The 25,538-nt window shown below is 41.8% G+C and overlaps 1 protein-coding gene across 3 annotated transcripts in view; it reads right to left on the bottom strand.

The window, feature by feature from the left end:
* Positions 1–2,000: 2,000 nt before the first annotated feature.
* Positions 2,001–25,538, bottom strand: part of DSE (dermatan sulfate epimerase) — a 71,883-nt gene continuing 48,345 nt past the window's right edge. For all 3 annotated transcript variants that reach the window (XM_027819895.3, XM_037894665.2, XM_037894666.2), the window contains 4 exons: positions 20,145–20,398; positions 17,132–17,371; positions 8,698–8,905; positions 2,001–5,823 (listed from right to left, as the gene is read on the bottom strand). In XM_027819895.3, the coding sequence (XP_027675696.2) occupies positions 4,062–5,823; positions 8,698–8,905; positions 17,132–17,371; positions 20,145–20,398 (2,464 nt within the window). In that variant the 3' untranslated portion in view covers positions 2,001–4,061. The remainder of the gene's footprint in view (positions 5,824–8,697; positions 8,906–17,131; positions 17,372–20,144; positions 20,399–25,538) is intronic.

The raw sequence follows: 25,538 nt of genomic DNA, 5'->3' as shown, positions 1-25,538 counted from the left end.
GACATATTTCAGCTTGGTTTTCAGTGTTGTGGGAAACGAGACAAATCTTTGCTTACTTAATACCAAATAATGATTAAAAGAAATGAAAAAAAGTAACACTAAACATTGTCCATCACAAAAAGTCTAGGTGGAACCAGGAAGATGGCAACTGATGGTGCTGTGGACTTACAGGACCCTGCTGGGGGCTCTCTGTGGTATTTCATGCTAATGCCACAAAGATTAGAAGGAGCCCCACTCCCTAATTCAGTGACTAACATTGACCCAAGCTGTGTGTTACAAAAAGAAAATCGCCCTTATACCGCCCTTTTTTCCAACTATCACAAACACTTGAAATGACTCCAACAGATCCCCCTGGGAAATTTTAGGATAGTTACAGCACAGTTGTGTGAAGGCGTTGGAGGGGGTAAAAGAATGTCTGAAGTGTCCAGAACAAACATTTTCTATATGTCAAAGAGATAACTGACGCCACATAGAAAGTCAGCTTGGTTTGGGAAACTGGCTTCTGCCTGAACAATTCACATCAGTTTTAAGTAGAGTCCAGTCTATCAGAAAACAACAGCCACGTTGAGACTTGAAAACAGATCTGAAACCTCAGAGGATACATGAGCTGTTTTACAGAGTTTTCTGAAGGTATCAGATCCAATCCAGGCAGTGAATGGAATGACTTTAATTCATTTCCCTTTCATGCTGAAATGGGGGATAACTCTCCTATTTGGGGTAAGGGCCTCGCTGAAATGCCTCTCCCTTTTAACCGTGGCGTCCTTGATTGTGGGGCTGTTTCTAAATAAAGCCACTTTTGTACCTGTCACTTTAAAGGGTGCATGTTGCATCTATACCCACTTTACACCATTTTGGCAATGTAAAGTGGCCTCAAAGCAACCTTAGGGCTTGTCTACATGGCACAGTAAAGCACACTAACGTGCTGCGCTCTAACTGCCCTATATAGACACTCCTGGTGTGCTCTAAAAAGTATGTAATTCACGTTAACATTGTCCTATACGATGTGGGACTACATCAACATGAACTAGGTACCTTTTAGAATATGTCTGCCAGTTGGCACAGGGCAGTTAGTGTGTAACACATTACAGCGCTCTACAAATCACATCCCTTTAGTGCATTTTGCCAGCACCACGTAGACAAGCCCTAAGAGATGAGAATCAGCACCCCAAGTCTACATCTCATTTTTTAATCACCTTTGTTCATGCTCTCTTTTAATCAGCAGTCCCATTTTGATAATACGATTGTCTGCTCACCTGCTAAATTAATTGACTATCTTACCAACTGAGGTACAGTAGAACCTCAGAGTTACAAACACCAGAGTTACGAACTGACCACACACCTCATTTGGAACCGGAAGTATGCAATCAGGCAGCAGCAGAGACAAAAACGAAAAATCAAAAACCAAATACAGAACAGAACTCTGTTAAACATAAACTACTAAAAATATAAAGGGAAAGTTTAAAAAAAAGACCTGACCAGGTAAGGAAACTGTTTTTGTGCTTCTTTCATTTAAATTAAGATGGTTAAAAGCAGCATTTTTTTCTGCATAGTAAAGTTTCAAAGCTGTATTAAGGCAATGTTCAGTTGTAAATTTTTGAAAGAACAAGCATAACATTTTGCTCAGAGTTACAAACATTTCAGAGTTACGAACAACCTCCATTCCCGAGATGTTTGTAACTCTGAGGTTCTGCTGTATCCTTGCATATGAACACATACATGCTGTCTCCAGCTTTTACTGACCTCTTGATAGGGGTCACATAGCACATTCTGTAACAGCTCAGGAAATACAAACTCTGCCCACTGGATTTCTGTATTACTCTCTAAATCCAATCTCATTTCAATAAAACAAAGGCCAGACTGTGTCTAGTACTTACATGGGTGTGCAGGGGGTACAGTGCCTAAAGGCCAAGCAGAACTGGAACCCTTGCCTTGCTTCCACCAAGTAATGTATCTAGAGAGCAAAACTGAACCCCAAGTAACTAAGAAACAGAAAACACACATTTTCCTGAAGATTCAACATTTAATGACCATTAATATTAATGTATGTATATTAATATTACACGAGAGTTAAAAATTAATCAACAGTCTCTAGGAAAATAAAAATAAAAATCACATGCCATTTTAAGCACTTTTATTGATCTATCATATGTTACCAGCTGCTTCGACACCCTATTATTGGACCAATTTATAATCCAACCTCAGAAGAAAGCAATATGCATAGTTATGAAGAATAATGTTGCGTGACAATTTATTTTGCTGCTCTCCAAGAGACTTCAATAGGGTTTCTGTACATGAGCAGAACTTGTCTCAGTATGGGAAACTGAAATTAAATAACGGTTGTTATACATTTTCTGGATCTTATAAAGTGTTAGTTTGCACCTGAGGCTATTAATTTAAGATATTCACCTGTGTATTTTTATTTCATGAAAAGGTCCCCATCCGTGGCCAGATATATTTAAAGAAAAAAACATCAATATCAAGGGCCCAAGTGGTGAAATTCAGAGAGAGCCATCCCTTAATATTATATGTTGTGAATTAGGAGCTAATGAACACCACTCAATTGTTTAAATTATTCGGGAAAATATTCTAGTCAACAAAGCAAAAAAATCTATGAGACAATTATGATTTGTTTATTTAAAAAATGTACGGGAAGAAATGCTTTTCTGTTTCTTAAAGACATACAGTAATATACACCAGTTCTATAGCCTCTCCATACTGAAAACCTCACAGACACCTATGATTTTTTAAATTCAGTTTAATGAATGCAGTGTAAGTAAGGGTGTCAAACTCATTGTCAGAAGCCACAGTTTTCTCCATATCAATGATTGCCAAATTAATGAGCCGTGTGCCTCTCATGATCTGCAGAGCACTCGCTGGTGGTCTGTGAAGAACTGTCTGGTCACTTGGTTCTGGCTCTTCTTTGTTTCCAGCTATATAATCACTCCGAGAGCTAAAAAAATATAAATACATCAAATACTTTCTTAATACAGCTTTTCCACATAAGCAATTGCTGGGGTTGCCACAGGGTGGTGGTGGTGATGGTAGTGGTTTTTTGCAATTGCAAACAGGAGAGGTGATCTAGGAGTCAATTTCCCTATTGAAATGTGCTCCCCATATGATAATGTTTGAGAAACCTTACCCTGTAAAATCAAAAGCAGATCATATCAGGATTCATCCTCCAGTTTTCATCTGGTCTGGTGAATGGGAAGGGGATTTTTCATAATGAGAAATAATCCCTTATGCTTAAAGTTTGCTTCTTATTTGCCTCCAACTATAACTTGTTAATCTTTCCTATGCCCTTTCAATTTGAATAACTCTGTTGTAAGGTTATGTCTATAGGCATTAGAGCTGGTTGAGAATTTTTAACACCTTTTTTTCACTGAAAAATGCTGATTCGTCAAAACCTAAATTGTTTGTGAAACAGGGTTGGTTTCTACAAATATCCCCTGAAAGTTCAACAAATCTCAACTTGAAAAAATTTTGGGAAAAAAACACTATGAAATGGTCAAAATGTCCTGTTTCCACATTTTCAAACCCCAAATTTTGGGAGGATGGATTTTTGATACATGGATAGTTTCAAGGTTTTGTCATTTTATGTCCCAATTTGGGCCAGGAACATTTTTTGATATCTCAAACATTTTCATGGAGCAGGAAAACCATTTCCTGCCCAGCTCTCATACGCATCTTTAGAAGCCTGAAAGTAATACTATGCAAAACCAATTGTGTATAAAACCAAGGAGCTTAGGAAACAAATAACCTCTTAAAGAAGGCTTTTTTTTTTTTTGGTAGAAATTAAGTACAGTTTCACATACTGTGCTTTGATGAACAAAGCATAATATCCTTCAGATGTCAAACACAACCAAAGCACAGATGAGGAATACTTAGGTCTCTCAAAAATGCATTATTTTTCCCTCTTCCCTCATGGGGTGAAATCAACCTTTCCTCAGCTGTTTCCTGGAATATTTCAGAAAAGGAAAAAACAAACTATGGCCCTATTAGGGTTAATTCTTTTGCATAGACACATATGACCATAAACTGGTCAAGTAGTACATGATCTTTTGCTAACATTGTGACTGGGAACAAGAAGAATACAGCCACAATAATATACAGCTGTCAACTAAAAGTATTGCATAAAGCCATCTTTGGCCATGTAGGCTCTTGGCCTTTTGGAAATAGGTCATCTGCATTGCCAGCATAACAAAGAAAATAAAAATGTTTAGAATTAGGAAGAGGCGGGTATAAGAAGCCGATATTGATGGGGCACTGCTTCGAGCAGTGCTCACCATTTGTTCCAGTCCAGATTGGCCTTTGATTGATGCACCATTTTTGTGCTTCCCATGAGTAATATCTACAAAATCTAAAAGGTCTTTCATTTCCTCATCTTCATCTACAGGTAACTCTTTTTGTGCTTGAGTCTGTGCCTTCTGTCGCACTTTTCTTTCGTTTACTTCAATTTGTGCAAAGATGTCAGGAACGGCATCAACAAACTTGTAGCTTTTGGCTACCTTTTTGCTTTTCTTTGCCCTGCCTTGCTGCTGCTGCTGCTGCTGGGAGATAGCAAATAACCTATCAATGGCTTCTTCCGTCTGTCTCTTATCTGAAAATCTCAGCAGGCGTTCAGCAGTCTTTCTAAAGCTATCTGTGTTTCGCACATGGGACAGAATCTGTTTCTCAAGCTGCTGGAAGACAGGTTTGAAATGCTGAAGATTCTGCTCCACAATCTGAACATAATCTTTCACCTCTGACACAGCGGAGTTCCTTATGGTAGAGGTTCGGTCAAACAGAATTTTTTGGCGATCTGCAATAATCTGTGCAAAGACAGAATGGCCTCCATCCTCACCAGTCCACAGGTAAACGGCATAGGCATGCTCACTGGTGGCTATGAAGACATCCAGTTGCTGAGAATCTCCATGGACATTGAAACTCTGGACATCTATGGAAGGTCCTATGAAGAGGTAAACTGCTCTGGTGATTGGGTTCCGCAGGTGGGTTGTAACATTCACATAGTTTGTTCCATTGTATGGGTAGCCCTGGGGATACATTTTTGAGGCAACAGTAGCCTTCTCACTGTAGCCAGTATCATCCATCCAGTACATCTTATACATCCCATCGTGATGCCTAATAAAAGCCCCGTGGACATCATCAATAACAGTCTCTTCAAAAGGCACATCCACATTGTGGAAGAAGCTGGTGGCTGCCTCCAGGGGGCTGTCATCTTCAAGATGAATTAGGTCCACAAGCAACAAAAGCTGGGGATGCAGAAGTAAAAGGTTTCTTTGGAAGTTTTTCAACTTCAGTTCTGGGTTGTAAGCACCCACTCCTTCTCCCCTGATAAAAACCACTCCACTTCTCTCCATAGCGGCGACTACTCTCCCTTGGCAGTCTGCAGCTAGGTCATGTTTGTATTTCAACCACTTTGATGAACAGTCCTCTGTAACCTGCCCTTCCCATGGGGAGAAGCAGCTCTTTGACACCGCTGGGGAAAACATCAACACATTGTTGAAGAAGGTATACTTCGGTCCATACAGGGCTTCTGTTATGAAAGGTACACCATTGGGAGCAAAGGTAAAGGAGTTCTGATCAGGGTGCTCATGGCCAGCATTGAAGTTCCTCCACCCTTTGACCCACTCTTTGTACTTATTCTTATGAACAATATCATATATTGCACGACCTCCCAGTTTTCCAGATTTGAAGGAGAGGAAGGGCCTGTTGATTTCAGCTGGCAATGCACTTCCATATGTTACAACTCCCCAGTCCTCAAAATAATGCAGCTTTGGAATACCATAGTCCGGTGGAGGTACGGAGTGCAGGCTTGCATCATACCTGCCAAAAGACAAAGAACATGGTTTTATACTTAAACATTAAAATTAAAATTATTTTATTTATTTTGATTTTCCAGCACCTATCCAAAACTCAAGGTATTTTTCAATATTTAAAAGACAGAATTGTCTATAGTGTAATATTTTTACAAGGATAGGTTGTTGGCCCCAGCCTGGAGAAAAAGTGGACTGCATATTTTTTCATTTGGTCCCTATCCTTTGATCTGTCTGGCCTGAGTAGCCCTACTAGGAGATAAATTCCCATTGATATAGCTCTCGGGGTCACTGGAATATACTCGTCTTCCCCCCCCATATCAAACTGCAGTCCTCTTAATTTTAATAACTAATGTAATGCTAGTCTGCAGATAAGAGTTTACACTTGCATCGGAGCACAGTCGTCTTAGTTAAAAGGAGACACTGGGTCTGAGCGGTTGAGTTGCTGGCTGGGTGACGAAGGACTGGAGGGCTGTGAAACTCTCCAGGTGAGGAGGCCTGGGAGAGATCCTGCTCAGGCAGGGAACAGACAGAGAATGCAAGGGACATAACCCGTAGGTAACAAAGGTGATGGGACAGAGTGGGAAGCAGCCCAGGGAATGCAGCAGCAACAACTATTAAAGGAAGCAGGATGTGGCTGCTATTTGTAGGGTCCCTGGGTTAGGACCTGGAGTAGTGGGTGGGCCCAGCTCCCCACACTGGCCAAAGGCAAAGTTGGCAAAGCCCCGAGAAGGGGCAAGTTTCGTTTTGGAACCCAAGCAAAGGACTGGAATTTAAACAGGCCCGCAGATGGGCCTGAAGACACTGAAGAGGATCAACCATTTTGTTGAACTTTGTTACCCTGGGAAGGGATTGGACTTGAAGGAGTGGCCTGGTTGGAGAGGTGGGGCAATAAGAACCAGCAAAGGCAAAGAGTCTTCAGGGAGCAAGCCCTGGGGTTAATGCTCTATCCCAGAGCAGACATAGACATAAAGCTAGCCCAGAAGGGGCTAAGAACTGAGCCCAGAGGCAGGGCTGCAGAAACTGACAAGGGCATAGTGATAGGCCCTGCTGAACCTTTTTCACCCTGGAAAGGGTTCATCTGTTTCAGACTGTGTGTGACTTAGCCAGAGGGCTGAGCCAGTGAAGACCTGCCTGATGAGGGCAACAGCTGAAGAAAAAAAGAGAGAGTGCAGGTTTGCACTCAAATGACAGGAGGTGCTCAGGAGAGCTCAGTGTACCTCGTCATATACTGTCTACTCAATTAAAAGAAACTCAATTCCTATCATGCACAAGATGTAATTTCCAGACTCCCCAGGTACTAGAGGATATGGAGAGTTTGAACTCTTCAAAAGGATTAGAAATAAGGTAAAAATGAATTATAATCCCACAGTTTTTTTTAAATGATAATTTTATCCTCTGCCTAGTCTAAAGACAAACTTGTAAGACAGTAGGTATATAAAGTAAAGTAATACACTTCAGTTTAAAGAGAAATCATACCTAAATAAGGTTAATTATTTTTTATTTCCTTATATTTAATATGAGCAGCTATATTTCAGATATTATTTAAAGGAACAAAACAAATAAAACCAACGTCAAGCCCCCAGCAAGAACTCCTCCCTAACATAACCAGATGAAGACGTCTTTCCCCATCAGAATACAACTCTCTAATTAATGGCTATCCCCTTCAGGCCCTGACACAAAGACAGGCCTTGTAATATATCTGGTAGGACAACAACTCTGGCTGATTTTGACCAAAGGTGGAAGCTTGTTCCACAGCCAATGGCCCCTCGTGGAGAATGCTCCACAACCACCCACTTTCTTTATTAAATCCAGGAGACTTCCATGCAAGTGCCTCCACTGACCGCAATAGAAGCACTATGGCACAAGAAGAGAGGGAGTCTCTGAAGTAGGCAAGTCCCAGGACACTTAGGGCTTATTTCTGTGACTCAAATCCACTGAAACATCTCACTCCTGAATGTTAAGGTATCTTCCTAGGGGAAGGAGTCTCTTAACTACAGACTAGCCAGGGGTCCTTGAGTGCATGAGGAGGAGAAAGGGAGTTTGCACTAAATATATAACCAGCACAGCACCCAGAGGGATATTTGGGAGCAAACAAGCCATGAATTTTCTCAATGTGCATATCTTAATTACAAAAACATATGCATGAAATACACGTGTTGATCCACTGTGGGCGAAAAACATGATGCCAGTTTAAACGTTGGATACGTACATACACTATTGACCAGCAAGAATTGGATGTATTAAAGGCCCTAAAAGATTTTCATTTCTTGTCTGCAGTGGAATGATCTAGTCTTACAAATTAGGGCTGAGTTGTAAGTTATGTGGAAAATGTGGCTCAAGTCCTGTTCCAGATTTTTTTTCCATTTTAACATTGCTTACATGGTAATGTATATAACATTTTTAAAAGAATCTATGTTTCTCTCTTTCTTTAAGCATTGAAATTTACATTTAAATTGCATTTAAAAGAAGGAACTGGGTTTTAAATGAGCTTGTAACTAACAACCAAAACACACAACAAACTGTAACCTGAGTGGAAGAATTTTTTGGTTTTTGTTAAAGAACTCATGTGGGAACTTTGATATAAGAATTTCACTCCCTTTGAAAATGCTTGTCTACAACAATGCAACTAAAAGCATTGCCAACAAACAGATGGAAAACATGTGAAAACAAGTTCTGTGCAAGACCTGTGTTGTATGTGTCCATATATTATATGGCTTGAAGAAGTTCTGAGTCACTTTTTTTAGACTAGATACAGTTTAGGTTGCACATGACCAGCATAACATCCATTTGTACAGTTCATTACAAATCGGAAGTTAATGGCTTATCATTAATGCCAAGCAGCTGCAGTGTTTCTTTGAAGCCTACTCATTCTGTTTCATACCAGAGAAATTCAGTGTGAAGAGTGCACCACCGCTGCCCTTTGGATGGAGTCCCAGGGCCTTCCACCACTCGATTCCTTCTGATCTGATCTGCCAGCCAATTCCCACTGCCGTTGCGCATGACAAAATTGTCTAGAAACACCAACTGGCTCTCTGGCCCATAGAACCAGTTATAGTTGGAGTCTGCAATTGCCACAGTTCTCTGAAATCCTTGGGAAAAAGTTAAAAGGAACACAAGAACAAGCAAATAAATGAACAAAGACCTGTACTGTAAAGTAAGCATGATGAAGCCAAGCATTACAAATGGGCTTACCCTTTTAAAGTATTTATAGAATACTCTTGAATGACCCACAGTCAGGTTATACAGTAGCTATTTCCCATTGCTGTACCATACTTTAATACTTTCCGTTCTTCTTAAACTAAAGAAAGCACAGGTGCTATAGAAATGTCAAGGAGAAAGGCCCCATCCACCTCCCTTTCATAGATTCATAGATACTAAGATCAGAAGGGACCATTATGATCATCTAGTCCGACCTCCTGCACAACGCAGGCCACAGAATCTCACCTACCCACTCCTCCAATAAACCTCTCACCTATGTCTGAGGTATTGAAGTCCTCAAATCATGATTTAAAGAGTTCACAGAGCAGAGAATCCTCCAGCAAGTGACCCGTGACCCATGCTACAGAGGAAGGTGAAAAACCTCCAGAGCCTCTTCCAATCTGCCCTGGAGGAAAATTCCTTCGCAGCCCCAAATATGGCAATCAGCTAAACCCTGAGCATATGGGCAAGATTCACCAGCCAGATACCCAGGGAAGAATTTTCTGTAGTAACTCAGATCCCACCCCATCTAACACCCCATCACAGGCCATTGGGCCTATTTACCATGAATATTTAAAGATCAATTAATTACCAAAATCATGTTATCCCATCATACTATCTCCTCCATAAACTTATCAAGTTTAATCTTAAAGCCAGATAGGTCTTTTGCCCCCACTGCTTCCCTTGCAAGGCTATTCCAAAACTTCACTCCTCTGATGGTTAGAAACCTTCATCTAATTTCAAGTCTAAACTTCCCAGTGACCAGTTTATATCCATTTGTTCTTGTGTCCACATTGGTACTGAGCTTAAATAATTCCTCTCTCTCTCCGGTATTTATCCCTCTGATATATTTATAGAGAGCAATCATATCTCCCCCTCAGCCTTCTTTTAGTTAGGCTAAACAAGCCAAGCTCCTTGAGTCTCCTTTCATAAGACAGGTTTTCCATTCCTCGGATCATCCTAGTAGCCCTTCTCTGTACCTGTTCCAGTTTGAATCATCCTTCTTAAACATGGGAGACCAGAACTGCACACAAGTATTCCAGGTGAGGTCTCACCAGTGCCTTGTATAACGGTACTAAAACCTCCTTATCTCTACTGGAAATACCTCGCCTGATGCATCCTAATACCGCATTAGCTTTTTTCACGGCCATATCACATTGGCGGCTTATAGTCATCCCATGATCAACCAATACTCCAAGGTCCTTCTCCTCCTCTGTTACTTCTAATTGATGCGTCCCCAGCTTATAACTAAAATTCTTGTTATTAATCCCTAAATGCATAACCTTACAATTTCATCCTATTACTATTACTCCAGTTTACAAGGTCATCCAAATCTTCCTGTATGATTTCCCGGTCCTTCTCTAAATTGGCAATACCTCCCAGCGTTGTATCATCGGCAAACTTTATTAGCACACTCCCACTTTTTGTGCCGAGGTCAGTAATAAAAAGATTAAATAAGATTGGTCCCAAAACTGATCCCTGAGGAACTCTACTGGTAACCTCCCTCCAGCCTGACAGTTCACCTTTCAGTAGGACCCGCTGTAGTCTCCCTGTTAACCAATTCCTTATCCACCTTTCAATTTTCATATTGATCCCCATCTTTTCCAATTTAACTATTTAACTAATAATTCCCCATGTGGCACAGTATCAAATGCCTTGCTGAAATCTAGGTAAATTAGATCCACTGCGTTTCCTTTGTCTAAAAAATCTGTTACTTTCTCAAAGAAGGCGATCAGGTTGGTTTGGCACGATCTACCTTTTGTAAAACCATGTTGTATTTTGTCCCATTTACCATTGACCTCAATGTCCTTAACTACTTTCTCCTTCAAGATTTTTTCCAAGACCTTGCATACTACAGATGTCAAACTAACAGGCCTGTAGTTATCCGGATCACTTTTTTTTCCTTTCTTAAAAATAGGAGCTATGTTAGCAATTTAATCTCTCACAAAGGATAGTATTCAGTTTAAAGATTTTCTTTTTTTTATGTCAATCCATGCCCTTTAAAGTAACTACAGCTCACAGAGGCTCCTCAAGGTAAAATGAAACCTATGCCCTGAAAAAACTAAAACAAGCGTGCTTTGTTGTTTAAGTATCTTTCTGAAGCAGATGCCTCAGGTATCATGTGGCATCCATGCGATCCATTCTTCTAATGTGGGTGTGTACTGCTATGTGAAAGGTATTCTCGTCTTCTGGGTGGTGTTCAGAATACACGGCCAAATCTTTAGCTGATGTAAATCAGCAAAGCTCCACCGACTGTATCAGAACTATGCCCATTTATGACTGCAGAGAACTGGCCCCTAAAATCCACCCAAGTTAGGATTTTGTACTTTCACCCATAGTTTGAGGTTAAACTTGTATTCTATGGCAGGCTGAACTGATGTGGACACAGAAAGAACCAACGTAAAGAGCCCAACTGGAACAAAAATCTTTTCTGAAGGTTGACAAAGTTTGGTTACATTTTTTACCATTAATTTTCATATTTACATCTCTGCACTTTGATTCCAGCTGGGACTTCAAAACAAAAGTATGATTTGCAGCCTGATCAGAGGAGAAAGTACAAGAAAGTTTGGAACTGTGCTGCCTCTTATAAGATTTCCAGCCTAATTTTGCTAACTCAAGAAGTTACAATTACTCAGAAACAGTTCAGAGCAGGAACAGAATTTTGGACTACTTATCCAGTCTGAGGCAAACCTCAAACTTTTCATGTTCTCCCCACATTACTATATTTCCCATTTCCCCCTTTTAAATCTTTCCTCAGTTCACACTCCAATAGCTGCTTTGCAAAATACTTCACGAGTACTTCATCTTATGTCTCCTCATATCCAAGTTGTTTAAATGTCATGACTTGTCTGTTCCCAGAACATCTAAAATAGACGACCCTTCCTTTCCACCCATGTAGCTAAAATGCATGTCCATTCCTTAGTTCTGTCCCAATTTCATTACTGTAATTCCATTCTCATTTAATTCTTCTGCTGGCTTCCACTCACCTTCCATGTTAAACTCGAGCATCTCATTCTCTGTGCAGCTCTGTGCCTACCTAAGTCTGTGCTCTTAATCCTCTCTCATTTTGCTCTATCCAAGATATTCATTTCACCCTTACTTTTGTATCCTTCTCCCATTCTTGCCCTCATGCTCCCTCACCCCCACCCCCGCAGCACCTTATTTCTGGAACGTCTTCCTTTTGCAGTTCGCAGGGCTCCAACTCTCCCCATTTAAATCCCTTAAAACGCTCTTCATGAAACCTCCCAATGTTATTGCACCTATGTGAATGATGCTGTCACATACCTATCAAAATACAACAACTCATTGCTATAGTCGAAGATAGAGCCTTCCTCTGCGTCATCAAGAATATATGTCTTTTAGATTGGAAACTCCTTAGGGCAGGGACCCTGTCTCCTCCATTTCATACAGCGGTAAACACAGAAATTAACAGTAACTAAAAGAGGAGGTAGCATGGCCTAGTGCACAGAGCGGATTGGGACTCAGGAGACCTGGGTTCCACTCCCAGCTCTGCCACTAATTTATGGGGTGACCTTGGGCATAGAATCATAGAATATCAGGGTTGGAAGGGACCTCAGGAGGTCATATAGTCCAATCCCCTGCTCAAAGCAGGACCAATCCCCAACTAAATCATCCCAGCCAAGGCTTTGTCAAGCCTGACCTTAAAAACTTCTAAGGAAGGAGATTCTACCACCTCCCTAGGTAACACACTCCAGTGTTTCACCACGCTCCTAGTGGAAAAGTTTTTCCTAATATCCAACCTAAATTTCCCCCACTGCAACTTGAGACCATTACTCCTTGTTCTGTCATCTGCTACCACTGAGAACAGTCTAGATCCATCCTCTTAGGAACCCCCTTTCAGGTAGTTGAAAGCAGCTATCAAATCCCCCCTCATTCTTCTCTTCTGCAGACTAAACAATCCCAGTTCCCTCAGCCTCTCCTCATAAGTCATGTGTTCCAGTCCCCTAATCATTTTTGTTGCCCTCCACTGGACTCTCTCCAGGTTTTTCCACATCCTTCTTGTAGTGTGGGGCCCAAAATTGGACAGCGTACTCCAGATGAGGCCTCACCAATGTCGAATAGAGGGGAACGATCACGTTCCTCGATCTGCTGGCTATGCCCCTACTTATACATCCCAAAATGCCATTGGCCTTCTTGGCAACGAGGGCACACTGTTGACTCATATCCAGCTTCTCATCCACTGTAACCCCTAGGTCCTTTTCTGCAGAACTGCTGCCGAACCATTCGGTCCCTAGTCTGTAGTGATGCATGGGATTCTTCCATCCTAACTGCAGGACTCTGCACTTGTCCTCGTTGAACCTCATCAGATTTCTTTTGGTCCAATCCTCTAATTTGTCTAGGTCCCTCTGTATCCTATCCCTACCCTCCCGCGTATCTACCTCTCCTCCCCGTTTAGTGTCATCTGCAAACTTGCTGAGAGTGCAATCCACACCATCCTCCAGATCATTTATGAAGATATTGAACAAAACTGGCCCCAGGACCAACCCTTGGGGCACTCCACTTGATACCGGCTGCCAACTAGACATGGAGCCATTGATCACTACCCGTTGAGCCTGACAATCTAGCCAACTTTCTATCCACCTTATAGTCCATTCATCCAGCCCATACTTCTTTAACTTGCTGGCAAGAATACTGTGGGAGACAGTGTCAAAAGCTTTGCTAAAGTCAAGGAACAACACGTCCACTGCTTTCCCCTCATCCACAGAGCCAGTTATCTCGTCACAGAAGGCAATTAGATTAGTCAGGCATGACTTGCCCTTGGTGAATCCATGCTGACTGTTCCGGATCAATTTCTTCTCCTCTAAGTGCTTCAGAATTGATTCCTTGAGGACCTGCTCCATGATTTTTCCAGGGACTGGGGTGAGGCTGACTGGCCTGTAGTTCCCAGGATTCTCCTTCTTCCCTTTTTTAAAGATGGGCACTACATTAGCCTTTTTCCAGTCACCCGGGACTTCCCCCAATCGCCTTGAGTTTTCAAAGATAATGGCCAATGGCTCTGCAATCACATCCGCCAACTCCTTTAGCACTCTCGGATGCAGCGCATCCGGCCCCATGGACTTGTGCTTGTCCAGCTTTTCTAAATAGTTCCGAACCACTTCTTTCTCCACAGAGGGCTGGTCACCTCCTCCCCATGCTGTGCTGCCCAGTGCAGTAGTCTGGGAGCTGACCTTGTTTGTGAAGACAGAGGCAAAAAAAGCATTGAGTACATTAGCTTTTTCCACATCCTCTGTCACTAGGTTGCCTGCATCATTCAGTAAGGGGCCCACACTTTCTTTGACTTTCTTCTTGTTGCTAACATACCTGAAGAAACCCTTCTTGTTACTCTTAACATCTCTTGCTAGCTGCAACTCCAGATGTGATTTGGCCTTCCTGATTTCACTCCTGCATGCCCGAGCAATATTTTTATACTCTTCCCTGGTCATTTGTCCAATCTTCCACTTCTTGTAAGCTTCTTTTTTGTGTTTAAGATCAGCAAGGATTTCACTGTTAAGCCAAGCTGGTCGCCTGCCATATTTACTATTCTTTCAACACATCGGGATGGTTTGTTCCTGTAACCTCAATAAGGATTCTTTAAAATACAGCCAGCTCTCCTGGACTCCTTTCCCCCTCACGTTATTCTCCCAGGGGATCCTGCCCATCAGTTCCCTGACGGAGTCAAAGTCTGCTTTTCTGAAGTCCAGGGTCTGTATTCTGCTGCTCTCCTTTCTTCCCTGTGTCAGGATCCTGAACTCGACCATCTCATGGTCACTGCCTCCCAGGTTCCCATCCACTTTTGCTTCCCCTACTAATTCTTCCCGGTTTGTGAGCAGCAGGTCAAGAAGAGCTCTGCCCCTAGTTGGTTCCTCCAGCACTTGCACCAGGAAATTGTCCCCTACACTTTCCAAAAACTTCCTGGATTGTCTGTGCACTGCTGTATTGCTCTCCCAACAGATATCAGGGTGATTGAAGTCTCCCATGAGAACCAGGGCCTGCGATCTAGTAACTTCCGTGAGTTGCTGGAAGAAAGCCTCATCCACCTCATCCCCCTGGTCTGGTGGTCTATAGCAGACTCCCACCACGACATCACCCTTGTTGCTCACACTTCTAAACTTAATCCAGAGACTCTCAGGTTTTTCTGCAGTTTCATACTTGAGCTCTGAGCAGTCATACTGCTCCCTTACATACAATGCAACTCCCCCACCTTTTCTGCCCTGCCTGTCCTTCCTGAACAGTTTATATCCATTCATGACAGTACTCCAGTCCTGTGAGTTATCCCACCAAGTCTCTGTTATTCCAATCACATCATAATTCCTTGACTGTGCCAGGACTTCCAGTTCTCCCTGCTTGTTTCCCAGGCTTCTTGCATTTGTGTATAGGCACTTGAGATAACTCACTGATAGTCCCTCTTTCTCAGTATGAGGCAGGAGCCCTCCCCTCTCGCGTGCTCCTGCTCGTGCTTCCTCCCGGTATCCCACTTCCCCACTTACCTCAGGGCTTTGGTCTCCTTCCCCCGGTGAACCTAGTTTAAAGCCCTCCTCACTAGGTTAGCCAGCCTGCTTGCGAAGATGCTCTTCCCTCTCTTCATTCGGTGGAGCTCGTCTCTGCCTAGCACTCCTCCTTCTTGGAACACCATCCCATGGTCAAAGAATCCAAAGCCTTCTCTCCGACACCACCTGCGTAGCCATTCTTTGACTTCCACGATTCGACGGTCTCTACCTGGGCCTTTTCCTTCCATGGGGAGGATGGATGAGAACACCACTTGCACCTCAAACTCCTTTATCCTTCTTCCCGTGTCGCTTTGCATCTCTGTTCCTCACTAAAATGGGGATAATGCTACTGACCTTCCTTTGCAAAGCTCTTTGATATCTACTAAATTAAAAGCTATTAACTACTACTTATTATTTATTGAACGTAGTCATTGCCCACTGTGCTGTATGAAACAGAAGAAGACATGACCTACTCAAAGGATATTATAAGTCCCGTATTTTGGATGTTAAATAGCAATACAATTTATCACTAGAATACATGGAATACCTTAAAGACAGAAACCCATGGTCATACTATGTATACCAGATAATATATACACTGAACAGAAAACAAAGAACTTGATAGAGCATAGGAAGCAAATAATGTATGATTTAATAGAGATACAGAAGATAGTTACTCTTTTGCCCATCAGTCCTAATAATTTTCTTTTCCTGATACTTTCCCACAGAAAAATAAACTTCTCTTTCATGTATCTGAGGGACATCTCTCCTCATTTAACCTTTCCAAAATCTCAGCCAGCAGGGGTAGCTTTCCTTTCCACTACCTAACTCCGATAGTAGTTCTATGCCACAATGACACAAGCTGAAATGCAGGCCCTTCACTGGTGCCTAAATAGTTATTTTTCTGTATAATCTTAGGCACTCACATTGGAACAATTTGGCCCATGGCTCATGGACTGCACTGAGAACCCTACCAATAGAGCTAGTTAATATTTTTCACATGAAAAATATTTTAATCAAAATTGCTTTTTCTTTAAATGAAACTTCTTGGGGAAAACTGATGTTATGAAACCTTTAAATTTTTGTGAAAATGCCTACAACATTTTTATCAGTATTTTTATGCAAACTATCAATTTTTTCCATTCCAAAAAACCCTCTGTTTTCACTGCGATGATTTTTGGTAAGAGAAAAATTTCAGTAACAATTTTGAAAATGATTCTGACAGAATTCCAAGAAAAAATATCAAGACAAAATTCACACACGCAAAAAACCAAAACAGAAAATGAATCCATATCAAAGACAGAAGCAACTTCGAAATGTTAAACTTTTTCGTAAAAACATTTTCTTATTTTTTGACCAATTCTAAGGGCCAGCACTTAATAGACAACAATAGTGTCATTTTCATGCAGGTATATAAAAACATGCAGAATGCTGCACTATTTGAGCTATACAGAATTGTACTTTAACTGTTCCGATGAAGTGAGCTGTAGCTCACGAAAGCTTATGCTCAAATAAATTTGTTAGTCTCTAAGGTGCCACAAGTCCTCCTTTTCTTTTTACTTTAACTGTGAAACTTGTAATTGATTTAGAAATTAGCAGATGTCCCCTTCATCAATCCAAGCTACCTACCTGGCAGGACAGTTCTATACATAAATGCAAAGTGCTCTTTAAGCCACGGGTGATTGAAGTGGTTGATGTCAAAATGCCTTTGGACAAGAAACATATACTGAAAGAGAGATCTGGTGGTGTAGCTGCCATAAGCCACTCCTTCATAGAGGGATCCATCTGTAACTTCTCGCAGCAGGACTATAGACTTTTCCATGATTGACAGCACTTGCTTAGTCCACAAGTATGCTTCCTGAAGATAGCCTGAAAGAGGAAGATGTGGATAAAGCTGACAACTTCATAACATACTATGCCTCCAGGATATGATTTTTTTAAAACAGGGGTGCTCCAAAGTATGACCTCTGCAGTCCTAAAATATGACCTAAGTCTGCCATCTCCTTGCAGTTGTAGGGTGAGAAGAAAACTGATTGCATGCGGATTTTAATTTCTGATGAACAAAGGAGTTCAAGCTTAACTTAGTGAAGAAAATCTGCCAACACCTAATTGTTATTAACCAGGGACCACAAATAAAGGAAGCACACCTTGTACTTTCAAAGAAAGATGTCCCTATTATGCTCAATACACTCACATAGTGAGAATCATCTCTTGCCACATGGGATCATGCATTTGAAATTAAAACAAAATGCAAACAAATCCATGATCTCCACCAGAGGGCTCCAATAATGGAATTATCCAAGTCATTTATTTTTTAGCAATATGGTTGCCACAAGTGAAACATTCACAAAACGCACACACTGATGGGTGGGTGCTTAATAGATACAAATGACAATTAACAATAAGAATATTGAATCAAGAAGTTTAAACTTAAAGTGCAATTAAATATTACATAGTAAAAGAGGGTCCATACTATGTACATTTTTAGAATACTGTACTATCTAAACATGTACAAATTTCTTCTGAAGAAAAGATTATCAGAGGTCTTACCATTCTGGTCCCTTTTGGCTTGTTCAACAAGTGGGGAGAAATTGAAGGAAGCCCCCCCACAGCGCCATCTGCCCGTCAGCTAGCCAAAATGTGCACCCAGGCACAAATATTGAGAGACTAGTAGTGGCAGCAGCAGAGCAAGGTATGTGGACGTGGCGCAGAGATCAGCTGATGCAGGCAGCTGGCACATACTATACCATGCTAAAAGGTACATTAGTGACTGCTCTGTGAGAACTCCCTTCAATGATCTTAGAGACATTGTGCCACCCTAACACACATAATGCCTCCATTATAGTGATGAACACCACCCTTACTATGGGCCGTGACATAAAAGCCACAATAAATATTTTGGTTGTTAATACTTTAGCAATTCTAACGTGTACCCTTACTGTTGATCTAAAATATCACACTAGGGAGAATTATTGTCTCATGGTTTAGCAGTGGCAGTGCATTTATCATCCTGAAACATACCGTAGGTAGCTATTACTTGGTTTACAGCTATTCCATCCCACCAATCTATTACACATCAATGTGTAAGAAGGAACAAGTAGCCTATTTACTACCATCTCTAGCCGAATCTGAAAATGGTATTAATTAGTGTTTTCCTTTAGAGAACATTATGTACCAGCCTATTGATTATCCAAATATTTTTCAAAACAACCTGAGTTCTTATTTTAATTCAGAAGATCATAATTTACTGAATACTTAGACTGCACCTGGAACTGGGCTCAATTATCAGCTCTGCCGCAATCATCAAGTGTGACCTTTGGCAAGCCACTTAATCTCTCTGTGCAGCAATCCCTCCCGTCTAAACAATGGAGATAATAATGCTTCCTTTGTCTATTTTGTCTATTAGGACTGTAAACTGTTTGGAGCAGGGCTCAACACAAGGTGCTTGTACAATGCCTAGCACAATGGGATCTTGATCTTAATTGAGGCCTCTAGACGTGACTGTAATACTCCTTACATCTGGTATGTTATTCATATTGTGTAAAGTCATAATAGTAAAATAAATTAGTTATATATAATTATATGTTTTACCTCACCTATTTGTTTGCTCTATCATATGCTAAAAGAGAAATACATTTTAAAACAGCACTGTACTGCTGGAAAGACAATCTAAAACTATGCTGCAATATTATAATACAATTTATTTTTTACTTTTTGGAAATTTAAGATATAAACTATAGAAATCAAAATTCTCCCTGAATGCTGATTTTAGTCACTATCAAGGACAGATTTATTCTGCTAATTTTAACTCAAAAGTAATATTTGTTTCATGTTACCAATTCCTAAAAGAATTGGAAGTTGCTAAAAGTAGATGAAGGTAGCCACATGCTCACAACAAGTGTTCAACCCAAACTGCAAATTCTGATAGATTCATGATGCCAACCTTGTTGGATGCAAACCATAGTTTCTGCTCTTTACTCTCAGAGAGAGTGGGGACCACTCTCAGCTACCCAAAAGGGGAAAAATTAGATTATGAGGAACGGGTGAACATTTAGGGATCCTACCTAGATAAAGCCAACTTCCAGACTCCATATGTCTGGAAAAACGCCTTAGGTATATTACTATTGCTATTTACTATTGTAGGGAGGGTAAGGTACCCTAATCAGTGATCAGTTGCAGGCACAGTACAAACGCTTAACAAAAAGACGGCTCCCACCCCAAGGAGTTTCTAGGCTATGCACTTGGTCTGCCTTAGAAAGACTTGAAGAGCCTACACTTAGATGCTTGGGGTGGTCACATTATGTGCAATTTGTTTAATACCTACAAGTGGTGATATGACAATTATTGATCTTCACCTTTACAACAGTCTGTACAATTTACACCTTGTGTAACTGATTATATATATAATATGACAACCAGCAGAGTTATACGTGTAATCAACAATAAAAAAGAGATGCTGAATATGGCTGTGCTTTAGCGGATATATACACTTGCACATCTTTACACATGGCTGAATTCGAGGTAGAGTGCTAACATGTACAACATAGAATACATACTGGTATCAGTTCCTGAGCCTTTATTCATAACTTATAAACATGACTGACACACTTTAAAAAGAATGTCCCTATTGATTGGTGCATACCTTGATTCATCAGAACCAGGCTTCCTGCCAGCAGGGCCATGCAGTTGGTAGGCTGATGGTTATGTAGGTACTGGAAACCCCATCCACGCCTGTATGATGTTTCATACATATATCCTGAGGCATTGGCAATCACTTCAAGAAATCTTTCCTGTTCAGTCTTGCTAAGATAGTTGTATAAGAAGTCATAAGCAGTGGCAAAAGCAACCAAAGAGTGAGCAAGAGGGACCTCATCCCATGGAGCATCCTTCACTAACCTGTCAAAGAAGAAAGAGGTCAATTAATAAATTGAGTTCCAAAGATTTTTCATCAGGCTTTGATGAGTAAGTGACTCAATATCTTTGAAATTAGGTACCTAATGCAAAGAGTTCAACAGCCTTCCAACAGGAAACAACCTAGCTAGTTTTAAAATGAAGCTTGATAAATTTATGAATGTGGTTTTATAGGACAGGATTGCCTGAAATACCAGGGGACTGGACTTAATAACACAGATGGTCCTATGATGTATGTTCTGAACACAGAGAACATGCTATCTATTAACTCTCTCTGGAACATTTCACTTGTTTCTAAATAGATACAGAAGTCATCCTTAAAAACTCACCAGTTGTGTTAGATAAATGAATTCCTTTTCCATAGATTCCATATCTTTACCTCAGTAGCTGCAATATTCTAGCTTTTGCTTCAGGAGTAGATATGTGGAAAATTAGATAATATTACATATATTGAGGTAATATCCATTCATCTGAAGTAAAACTGGTAAATTTCAAGGATGACCTCTAATCTGAAAGTAATAACATAAACTTAATATTCTTCTCAATGTTTGTTACAATCTTTTATTTTTAAGTGAATTTAATGCTGGTGAAAAGTATCTGCGTGGCGGCCTTGGAGTCTGGAGTCTTCTATGGTAGCACAGTATATCTTTCCAAACCAAGTATTACATGGGCAGCAACAGTGCAAACTCCATGACACTGACCTGCTGTGATGGGGAATACAAACCCCAGACTGGAAAGGAAGGAATTAAGAGCTTCTCTGGGCTCAGGTGGCCCCATCTTGCTGCACCTGCAGATGTTGGAGGATAGGGTTGTCAGGCAACCAGTTTTCGACCGGAATGCCTGGTCAAAAAGGGACCCTGGTGGCTCCAGTCAGCACCGCTGACTGAGCTGTTAAAAGTCCAGTCAGTGGCGCAGTGGGGCTAAGGCAGCCAGGCTCCCTGCCTGCCCTAGGTATGCATGGCTCCCGGAAGTGGCCAGCATGTCCCTGCGGCCCCTAGGTGCAGGAGTAGCCGGGAGGCTCCGTCTGCTGCCCTCACCCTGAGCACTGGCTCCGCAGTTCCCATTAGCCAATGGGAGCTGCAGAGGCAGGGCCTGAGGGGGTGGACAGTATGCAGAGCCACCTGTCCGCACCTCTGTCTAGGGGCCACAGAGACATATCGGCTGCTTCCAGGAGCAGCCTGAGGTAAGTGCCACCTGAAGCCCACATCCCAACCCCTTGCCCCAGTCCTGATTCCCTTACCGCATCCTAACTCCCTCTAGGAGCCTGCACCCCGCATCCCCTCCTGCATTCCAAACCCCTTGCCCCCCCCCTCACAGCCTGGAGCCCCCTCCTGCATCCCACACCCCTCATCCTCAGCCCCACCCCAGAGCCCGCACCCCCAGCCGGAGCCCTGACTCCCTTCCACACCCCAACCCCTTGCCCCAGCCCGGTGAAAATGAGCGAGTGAACGAGGGTGGGGAGAGTGAGGGAGGGAGGGAAGGAGGGGGGATGGAATGAGTGGGGCCGGGGCCTTGGAGAAGGGGCGTGGCCTTGGGGAAAGCATGGAGCAGCGGCAATCAGAAAGTTGGCAACCCTACTGGAGGAGGAGATTAAAAAGGGAAGCAAAGTAGCTCACTAGCAGGCAGACAGTGCAAGTGAGCTGACTTGCACTCTCAGCTCCTGGGAAGGAATTCCACAGGAACTCTTGCTCCCTGAGGCCTGGCTATGGTGGCCTAACCAAGCCTGCAAAGAGACCAATGATTCTCTGAGGATCAGGAACTTTATCTTTATGCTCAATCCTTTACTTTACCCTATGGGAAGAGAGGGGACTAGTAGGAAATGATCCAGAGAAAGAGCTGCACAACACCCCATGGTGCAAGACTTAACTGCCTATCATTGGGCTCTAATTTGGAGCCTGGTGGAGGATGTGGGCCTGGGCTCCCAACCACACCCTAAAGAGGGATAATTGCAGGAATCTACCCCTCGATGGGGAACTTAGTTGGGGGAGACCCTGAAGATAGAAAGTTCTGAACCACAAGACCCTGAGCCAAGGGGGAAACCCTGAATCCTTCATTTGGTCCTGAAGACCTATCTGTTATTGGACTCTTTTTTTATACACCCCGAAAGGGGTGGACTGAAAATGTGACCTGGCTGAAGGGCTGAGTCACTGAAAGGACAGATCACTGCAGGGTGGAGCCACAGTGGAAAAGGGGAATGCCTAGGAGGAAGTCAACCTGCCACACGCCTGCCTGACCACTAAGCAGCACTGGCAGTGAGTGTTCCCCTTCACACCTGTCAATATTGCTTATCCCTAGAGGGGCCACTTCCAGAAGTCTCCATGCTCAATCAGTTCTTGGACTCTCTGTTAAGACTGCCAACTATGAATGAGGTTTTTGCAATATGGATACCTTGTCCACCAGGAAGTAGATTCAGACCACTATTGTATTTTATGTAGGCCATCAAACAGCCATGGAATTGAGCTATGCCAGAGTAAGGAAGGGAGACTTTGGCCTATAAATATGAAAGCAAATTTACACATTTAGAATAATCAAAAATACAAATTTCAAACAAATACACGAAATACCTGGAATAAAATGCTATTATTCAAAAATCTGATAGACAATATTTGCTTGTGTGAACAATAATAATTGTGCTAAGCCTAACAAAGGAGTAAATCTGAACAGGGAAAAATTTGCAGAGCAAAGGATTCTCATAATCAATAGGATCATGTACATTTCAGACTTGTTTTGCAGAGCAGAGTTTGAAGGAATATATCCTGAATATCAATACTTGGTATGAGAAATAAGCAACTGCTTGCACAGCTTTCAGTTCTCTTTAACCTCTATTCATGCTTTTTATTACATGTTTTTTATTTATAAAAATACATTTTGAACACTGATGGGGCGGCAGGGGGATGAGTGGGGAGGAAGCAGGGGGTGAAACCTGGCTCCTCTGCAGCTAATGGGAGTTTTATCATTGACTTGCGGGGGCCAGGATCTCAACCTAAACTTTTATAAATAGCAGACTAAACAGGTATGCTAGAGTTCTGATGGAATATGATTAAAGAAGACTATACACTCATTCATTTATCAATACGGTGGAGTCACTAAGAACATAAAAGCTGCCATACGGGGTCAGACCATGGTCCAATTTGCCCAGTATCCTGTCTCCAACAGCACCCTATATCAGAGCTTCAGAGGGATTGTACAAAACAGGGCAATTATGGAGTGATCCAGTCCACTCCTGGCTTCTGGTAGTCAGAGGTTTAGGGTTGACCCAGAGCATGGGGTTGCATCCCTGATCATCTTGGCTAACAGCCATTGATGGACCTGTCCTCCATGAACCTATCCAGTCCTTTTTTGAATGAAATTATGCCTTTGGCCATCAAAACATCTCATGACAATGAGCTCCACAGAATAACTGCATTGTGTGGAAAAAGTACTTCCTCTTGCTTTTTATTAAATCTGCTGCCTATTAATTTCATTGGGTGGTAACCCCGATTTTTTGTATGGTGTAAAAGTGTAAATAACACTTCTCTGTTCATTTTTTCCACACACATGATTTTATAGACCTCTGTCTATCATGTCCCTCCTTTAGTCATCTCTTTTCTAAGATGAACAGCCCTAATCTTTTAAATCACTCTTCATATGAAAACCACTCCACACCCTTGATCATCTCTGTTGCCCTTCTCTGAACCTTTTCCAGTTCCACTATATCTGTTTTGAGATGGGGCGACCAGAACTGGACACAGTATTCAAGGTGTGAGCACAGCATGGATTTATATAATGGAATTATATCCTGTCTTATTTTCTATCCCTTTCCTAAAATATAAAGATAGACAACTAAAGGTGTGGTGAAGCTGACTATCTTTAAGACGCTGCCTTTACTATTATCCTTTCCCAAATCCCTACATGTACATTCTGTTCCGCAACAACTTCTGTCATTTTCTGCCAAATCAAACTCTAAATCTAGTAATCAGGGCTTGTTGCCAGGTGCAACAAAGTTTCTCATTGGAGTCTGCAGTTGTTCGGTGTAGAAGAGCTGTAGCCCTTACAGCCAAAGGCTCTACACATTTTCCCTAGAAACTCATTATTTCCATTTGACAACAGCAAAACATTTCCAGATAAATTAACTGAGACACGAACTGACTTAGGTGAACAAGCCTGCACACATCCAGGGTAGGGTTTTTTTAAAACTGTCTCCTTAGAGCCACAAAACTTGGAAAGTCTGGTTAATCCATTATATGTCAAGTCCAGCTCAGAGCCCACATTCCTTACTACTTCTGCTTTTGTATCTTTCTTTTGCACTAAAATGACTCTGAACTATGTGCTCTTATTCATGAAGAGGTTGATTTCTTTGTAGTTAAAATGTTACATTCTGCCTGACTTACAACCCCATGAAATACCATTGACTTCGATGGAATCGCATGATGTACAATTCAGGACAGAATTCAGACCCATTAATTCATTTTGGGTGCAGAATGCTTTTAAGAAAAATTAAACTTACACCAACAAAGCGTGGGAGCTCAGAAGGGAGAGTTCACCCCTGGATTCTTCTCTATCAAACACAGAAGGTGCCTCATGTGGCTATTAGACATTGTCTGCACTAGAAAATGCTATACCCATTTTCCACCAATGGGGCACAACTGACACAAAATCCTGGAGTTTTCACCTCTGTGTCATGAACTGCTAATCAGTGTACAGACCCTTGAACAAGTATTTGGAGACCCCTCATTTTCAAATAATGTTGTTTTGGTTCTCGCTAGACCTTTTCACATTCAAATACCATTAGGTGGTATTCAGGAGGCAGAGGTGCCACTGTCAGTGCCTTATCCTGGAACAGCTTAAATGTGGCAACTGGTGAACTACAGTCAATTAACTAGAATGGAACCATTTTAGAGCTAAGTTCAAAGCACAACTTCACTGTAAGTGGAAGCAGCTTTACAAACAATCACAGCCTGCATACTGGAATGAATTTAAACAATTTGGCGATCTTTCGCCTTACTTCATCATAAATGGAATAGTTCTGTTAGAGTTCACAGTATCTGGATTCTACTATGGTAATTTTAGGTTAGAATCAACATAAGAAACATAAGAATGGCTCATACTGGGTCAGACCAAAGGTCCATCTAGCCCAGTATCCTGT

The sequence above is a fragment of the Chelonia mydas genome, chromosome 3, assembly GCF_015237465.2.
Source record: "Chelonia mydas isolate rCheMyd1 chromosome 3, rCheMyd1.pri.v2, whole genome shotgun sequence".
In the NCBI taxonomy this organism is placed as follows: Eukaryota; Metazoa; Chordata; order Testudines; family Cheloniidae; genus Chelonia; species Chelonia mydas.
This window is presented reverse-complemented; position numbering and strand designations above follow the sequence as displayed.